Source organism: the organism of the source record quoted next, unplaced genomic scaffold (genome assembly GCF_019419815.1).
Source record: "Pyrus x bretschneideri cultivar Hongxiangsu unplaced genomic scaffold, Pyrus_bretschneideri_v1 Contig45, whole genome shotgun sequence".
Taxonomy (NCBI): domain Eukaryota; kingdom Viridiplantae; phylum Streptophyta; class Magnoliopsida; order Rosales; family Rosaceae; genus Pyrus; species Pyrus x bretschneideri.
The window spans coordinates 622,288-629,964 of NW_025999779.1; the positions used below are offsets into that span (position 1 = coordinate 622,288).

The following is a 7,677-nucleotide window of genomic DNA, read 5'->3' on the forward strand; positions in this document are numbered from 1 at the left end:
GAATTATTTCGTCGAGCAGACTTTATATTATTTTTTTATGTTTGGTTTTAAACAGTTGTCTGACGAAAATCTCATCAGGTCACGTTTTTAATAGTATTTACAAAAATGTGGGGCAACACAGCGTTGTTGTAAGGTAAAATATTTTCGTCAGGTAAAGGCGATAAACACACCTTTACCCGATGACGTCTTTCATCGGGCAAACTCAGCTTTGATTGACAACTAACTTTATTTCGTCAGGTAAGACTTCGAGCAAAAGTTTTAGTGATGTATTGTCTGGAAATGCCTTTTTTGCAGTGATGTATTGTCGATATAAACGGCTGCGATTATTTCACTAACCAAAATCAACTTGTAGAGGCGTGAAGTTTAAGGGTTCTATTCTTTGCATACCAAGTCATGCGTCTAATTCTCTTCACTTTTGACTCTCTCTTCTGTTTTAATATCACTTGTATTACAAAATTACTATAAAATTAAAGCCCTCTTAAGGTCTTCCATAGTAGGCCATAAACAGTGAGTGTGATACTAATTTATTGCTCATGAGTTCAATCCCGAGTTCAATATATCAAACTCATGAGTGTGGTACCAAGATATTAAACTCACACTAGTGTAGCAATAGTATTATAGAGATGAAACTCAAGATACCTGATCCTTATATATAGGTATCACACTCACCTAAACCACTGTGGAAGGCTAAGATCTATATCTTAGTTGTTATGCGCCTAACACTAAGACCATCTACAATGTTAGGATAAAGCTTAAGATTTAAGCTTTAAACCCCACCAAAACATCTCTAACCATCGGTCCAAAATAAGTCTTGGGGAGAAAATAAATTTCTGGACTAGATTCCCCCGTTCTTTCTAGACCTACCAAACCATCTCTAGCATGCGTGGGCTGCGCGATTGAAGCTCAAAGCACAGACCAACTTGCCACACTCATGCCATATGCCAGATATAACATGGCAGGGTCCATGTGGACAAAGTTTGTGTGCCACTAGATGTTGGATGTTGGATCATAATCCAACGACTAATAGGTCTACATAGTTAATTCAAGGATTGCTTGGAATATAAATAGGATTAGGATTTAATTAATAGGTATAGCTTGTACCCCAAGTAAAGTTAATATATTCCGGATTTCATTGGGGAATAAAGGCTCCTAATTCTATCCTATTTGGAATGAGATTTGGTGTATCAATTATCCTTGGACTGCAAGGAATCCTAATGACATTATTATGGGAAGATTCATTAAGGTTAAATCCATATAAATACAAGGCTAAGGTCCCTGTTCACAATACACAGAAACTCATATGAACGCTTCATTAGTTCGAGTATAAAGGAGTGTTGAGTGTACAAAAGACTTTGGTCAACTAACATATTATTTCGTAGGATTCCAATACGATTTCCCAAATGAGAAGTCCATGGTTGAGCATATTCCACAAGGTTTTGTCAAAGATGATTCATCTTTCCTACATGCCATGTTGATTTTGAGTACTTTATCAATTGAGCATAATTTATGGATTCTTTCAGGTTAGTGTTTTTAGTTGTTTATGAAATATATAAAGTCCAACACTAGCAACAACTCTTTATGAGCTGATGGGGCTGGAAGGGTTTATCCAACGGTCCAAATAATTTGACCGCTGGTGATCCAACAATCATATTTCAAACTTTTTTTTACTTATAATCCAACAACTATGATAAGATGAGATCAAATTTAACTGTAAAAAAAAGATTCGACGGTCCAAAATTAAATCCATTGGCTAAAATTTAAGCATTAACTATTGGAGGAGAAAAGCAATTTCTAGTTATGGCTTAAAATTTTTTGGCTTAAATTTTTAAACTTTATCCTCAATCATTAGAGTTGTTCTAAAGAAATTAAATTTGTCGGATGTAGTATACGTAGTTATGTCTGGCATTGATATATCAATAAACACCTGGTGGAGCAAGTGCTAAGCAAGATGTTACGTCTTAAAACTGTTCTAATATATCTAATTGTTTGATCACTAGGATATGATTTTAAAAATCTTCTCTTATATGTGTGTGTGTGTGTGTGTGTGTGTGTGTGTGTCTGTGGGTGTTATATTGAGGCTAGTAATATGGACTCTTGTTTATTAATTCTTCTCAGTGCTGGAATCCATATGTATGCCGGCTTAATAGTCGTACTTTTATATAAGTTAATTTATTTTTAAAAAATATTAATAAAAAAATATAAACAAGATTTGAAATAACTCATTCTTGGTGTAATCAACGTATTATTAAAATCCCTTTCGACGTGACTTGCTGCCTAAAATTATGCATGTAATTGTAATGAGCTTTCCTTCCGTGACCATTTAAAACGTCAGCAAACTAATCTTGTTTATTACATATTGAGAATGGTCAACAAGCCATGGCTATAAACGGAATTAGATCCTCTCCGGATTCTCTCATTGAAGATTTCGGGGATTAATTAATAACAACCGTTCATCAAAGATTGTGCGACTATAATTGTTTTCTTTTTTAATATATTTCACATAAAACGAGACTGTTTTACTTTTAAAAATATAAAAAGTATTTAATTGTAGCCGTACGATCTTGATCCCTTGGATCCCCAATGAGAAGATCCGGAGAGGATCTAATTCCCTTATAAACCATTATAGGATGGTCTAATGGTTAGGGACGAATTTCAGATCCATATTTCACACAACACGTTATGAGTTCAATTCCTGATACTGGTGAATCATATGATGTTGCCCAGGAGGAGGCTGAAATGTCTATATAAGTCTTCCTAGCTCCCGGAAGAGTGGAAACTATGACGAAACCACCAGTTGGTCTCCTTAAAAAAAAAAAAAAAAAAAAAAAAAAGAAAGAATAGAAAAATGAAAACAAGCCATGGCTATAAATTTTATTTGGCAATATCAATGACTATCAAGATAGCATTCTAATAGTGCTCCTTCTTTTGTGCTTTATCTTAATATGATACTAATGTTCCACACATGCGTTCCCTTTTAAATAAATCAACATGTTCCTAAATTGTAACATGTTTTTTTCTTTGATACTTGTGTTCTTTAAGAACATCAGCGATATGAGCAAAACTTTATTAATTTGGAAGTTTCAGAATGCAAGGGACATAAAACTTGACTCCGACTACAATCAGCAATTAAGAAAGTATTTTGAACAATATAAAACACATCTCGAACCATTTAATAGAGCATGACATAAAACAAACATTGCTAATCTATCCCACGCCGTTCCATTACCTACAGTTTTCATGAAATATCGCCTCCATTAACACTCACTACATCTTGTTCAAATACTACGTGACTAACAACAAATTGATTGTTGAACAACGAAACATGTTCAACTAACTTTTAAAGAAGATTATTATGAAAATAAATAAAACGTATTTTTAGAAGTGAGAAATTTCAATGGTACAATTACGTTGCGCCCCTTTGAAAACAAATTCAAAATGTTAAAACCATCAATTTCTTCGCCATTTACCCTCTTAAACCTCATCAATTAATTGGTAATTCCTATGATTATTGGACCGACCTTGTTGAGCCACGTGGAAAACATGACACGTGGAGTGAAATAAGGGCCGTAAGATACTTTGATGAACAACTAATTAGCTTATGCGTAGCCAAGTGGGCGACCTCGAGACTACGTAGAGACGCAAAGAAGATCCAAAGTAGCGTAAGCGCCAAACCTACCCATCTCTCTCAAACTCATCCGACAGCTATCCCTTCACTTCAGCCACCACGCCCAATCGCAGCCGTCCAATCTCTAATTGCTCTTTCACATTAGTTTATGAGCCTTGTCCCCTCGTCTAAGCGTTGTTTTGTTGTTGAAGTCTAAAGTTGCAGGTCGTTTAGGCTCTCCCCTCTCTCTCTCTCTCCCCCCCCCCCCTTCTCTCTCTCTCTGCATTTTCCCCCTGCAAGTCCTCTGAGCCTGCAAATTTCACCGCTTCCGCCATTGAAGGTCCAGTCGAAGCAAAGGCATCACATTCTTCCAGATACTCGCTTGCACACAAATGGTAACGTTCTTGTCTTTCTTTCTGAAAAACGCACCCCATTTTGTCCTTATTTTCTAATTTCGCCCATTTTTCATCCGTTTTGACTTTTGGGTTTCGTAAATTTAACAGGACAGGACAATGCTGGTGCCTCCATGGCTAGAACAATTGCTCACCACATCATTCTTCAGAGTCTGCCGTACACATGGAGACGCCGCCAGAAGTGAGTCCAACATGTTCTGCTTAGATTGCAGTGGAGATGCTTTCTGCTTTTATTGCCGGTCCTCCAGACACAAAGATCACCAAGTGATTCAGGTAAAATCCCAATTAAGTTTTCCACCAACCCTCTTCCTCTAACTCACCAAATTTTTTTCGAGTTAGGTTAGTTGGTCAGAACAGTGCCTTTATCCCTGACACCAAGTTTCAAGTTCGAATCCCTCTTCCCTCTTCTCCGTTAGAGTAGTTTAATGTATCGCATTGTCGAAACGAAAACCCAAAAGATTCCCCATCTTTTTCTTAGCATTGTTGTTTTTTGGACAAATTTCTTAAATTTTTTGGTGGGATTTTACAGATAAGGAGATCTTCATACCATGATGTGGTGAGGGTTTCAGAAGTTCAGAAGGTATTGGACATAACCGGAGTTCAGACATATGTCATAAACAGCGCCAGAGTTATGTTTCTGAATGAGAGGCCTCAGCCTAAGGCTGGGAGTAAAGGAGCTTCCCACATTTGTGAAACCTGTGGCAGAAGCCTCTTGGACCCTGTTCGTTTCTGCTCACTCGGCTGCAAGGTCAGTATTTCATTCACTTTGCTTTATTTTATTTTTTATGAAAAATGAAATTCAAATAACCCCTTTGGCTTGCTTGTTTTGCTTCACATTGTGCTCATAAATATATTCCCACATTTCTCTAATTTCCATCACCATCACCATCATTTACCCACCATTGACAATGATCATTATCATGAGCCACCACATTTTCTCACTTTCATTAAATTGGGTTTTCTCAATAAGAAGTGATTTTCGCACTTCCGTTGTTCCTACAGCTCAAGTTCAAGTTTCTTAGCCATTAGATTGAATAAATCTGAGAAAAATCAAGGAACTGGAACACACGGTGGAAACAATAAACGGGAATGTGAAGATCATGACCCCTTTAGATTGGTGATGGAATGTAATTTTATAAATAAAAGTTAGCATCTTTCTTAATTTTTGTTGTTGCTTTTGGCAATGTTGAAGCTTGCGGGAATAAATAGAAATGGGGATGCAAACTTTACCTTAGAGGCAAAGAATGAGGAGGCAATGGGGGGAAGAGAAGAGTTGCGTGAAGGCTCACAACAAGACATATGCCCGCCCACGCCGCCTCCACCTCCTTCCACAACAAGAAGAAGAAAAGGCATTCCTCATAGGGCACCCTTTGGCTCCTAATTTGCACAAATGCCCTCCCTTCCAACTTCAACCATATTATTGTTAACAAAAATGTTATTCTTACCATCTAGTTGTAACATTATTTGTATCATCTCTCTAATAGAAATAAGATCTGCATATGTTGACGGGCTCTACCTCTATTAGAGAGATAGTGCAAATGATGATACAAATAGATGATAAGTGTAGCATTACTTTGTTTCCAGCCCAGTATTGCAGTCCCTTTGTCCAAGAAAGTGAAGGGTGCAAACTAGAAAGCCATTGGAATTTGGGGGACATGGATGTCAAATGAATATAAATGGGGTATATTGGTATTGGGGTATAGGAAGAAGATAAAAAGATGTTCCTTTTGGGTTTTGGGTCCCAAAAAAAAAGAAAATAAAAACTATAAATTCTCTCAATTGTGAAGAAAGATGCAATAATGCATAATTGTTATTGATAGTTGGAAGGTGTACATGTCAATTAAGAAATTGAAAGCAAGTCTTTTGGAATCCAATTTTATAGTTTTCGTGGGTCCACCCACCACATGGGCCGTTTACGTAAGGAAACATCTTTGTATTGTTTAATTCAAGTAATGGCAATGGGGCTAATCAGCTTTATATGTGATCATTTGCATTAGACCTGGCATTCGTGTCGTGTTTTTCGTGTTCATATCATTTTCGTGTCATACCCGATAGCTTAACGGATCGTGTCGTGTAATACCTGTTAAAGTAAACAGGTAATATGACTCGATCCGAAATCAATCCGTTAATATTATCAGGTAATATGACCCGACATGTTACCCGTTAACAAAAATATATTTTAAATCAATAAAAATGAATATGAAAAACATAATTTGACCCAAAAAAAATGTAAAACACAACACTAAATTAGTATATACATACTAAATTTTGGAGTTGATCCCTTTATGAAAGTTGTAAAGCTTTTTATTATGAGTGATTGCATTTTTCATATTTCTACAATAATTATTATTAATTTTATTAATTTTGCACTCAAATAAAAAACAATGTTCATGAGATTTGGAGGGTTTTAAAAATCTAAACGACCATGTAACCATCGTCCAAACGTTGAAGATGCAATTATGAACGTTTATTATGCTTTCACATCTTTCACACTTATACATTATGATTATGAATTTTGTTTATTTTGAACTTCTTTAAAATACTATTCATGAGAGTTTGTATGGTTTTGAAAATTCAAATTATCATATACCCATCCTCAAAGAGGACAGGATGCGACTACGAGCATTTGCATATTTTTTTTCATATTTTTTGCACATGTAAATTAATTATTATAATTTTTTAATGTGTTTGGTATTTTTAAATTACTTGATATTTTTATTTTTAATGTGTTTTATAATTTTTAATCTCAATCTTTAACTATAATATATTATAAAATAAATAAATAAATAAAACTTAAATTTTATATTTTATATAGAATAATAATTAATAAACAATATATACATATTCATTATATATATTGTATATTATAGTAAGTTTTTTTAGTAGTTTAAAAAATTAAAATCATCAAAATAACTTTTTTTTATCGTGTCAAAACAAGGTTACTCGCGTATCACTCTCGTGTAAACTTGTTAAAGACCCGTTATTAACGGGTTATTATCGTGTGACCCGATAATGACCCGATTAGTTATCGTGTTGACCCGAAACCTATTATTTTGGTGTCGTTTACGTGTTGTGTTAACGGATCGTATAAGAAATTGCCAGGTCTATTTGGGATAAACCGATGAGTGTGAAACGAATTGTAAACTTGATAGTTAATGTAGAATTAATACATAATTTGTTTTATGTTAGCGTAAACAAGGTTTGGATTATATTTCGATCAACTCGTCAAAACATTCTTTGAAATGTGAATGCACTTGAGTCAATTGACTGACCTAGTGACGGAATTAGGGTGACAAAGTACCTTGGTCTAACAACTTGACTCGAGCTGTTGGAATGACGATTTACGCCAAGCTGAGGTTAAAATAGGTAAATTCAGATAAAATTGATGTCGATCTAGCTTTTTGCAATTTTTTGCCGTACCATAATAAAAGATCATATAAATCCTTTTACATGTGTCAAATAGTTTACCTTAAACTTAAAAATAACGTACCAAAGTGACCAAAGAAAGTTTTGCAGTGGCAAAGAGAGTGACCAATATTGGTTTTGTGGCACCATTTAAGAGCTTGTCAAGAGGGGAGTGCAAGTGTAGGTGGGGTGGATGGAGATTGATGGGTACTAGGGATCACATGGTGCCTCTTCACTATTTAACTAAGATGGTAG

The 7,677-nt window shown here is 35.2% G+C and overlaps 1 protein-coding gene across 1 annotated transcript; it reads left to right on the forward strand.

Annotated features, from left to right (window-relative positions):
• Window positions 1–3,837: 3,837 nt before the first annotated feature.
• On the forward strand, window positions 3,838–5,996 carry LOC103933506 (protein RGF1 INDUCIBLE TRANSCRIPTION FACTOR 1). Its single transcript, XM_009343198.3, has 4 exons — window positions 3,838–3,999; window positions 4,108–4,290; window positions 4,547–4,765; window positions 5,210–5,996. Exons 1-4 carry the CDS (start codon window positions 3,997–3,999, stop codon window positions 5,396–5,398), a joined length of 594 nt encoding a protein of 197 aa, XP_009341473.1. The 5' UTR covers window positions 3,838–3,996; the 3' UTR covers window positions 5,399–5,996.
• The last annotated feature ends 1,681 nt before the right edge of the window (window positions 5,997–7,677 follow it).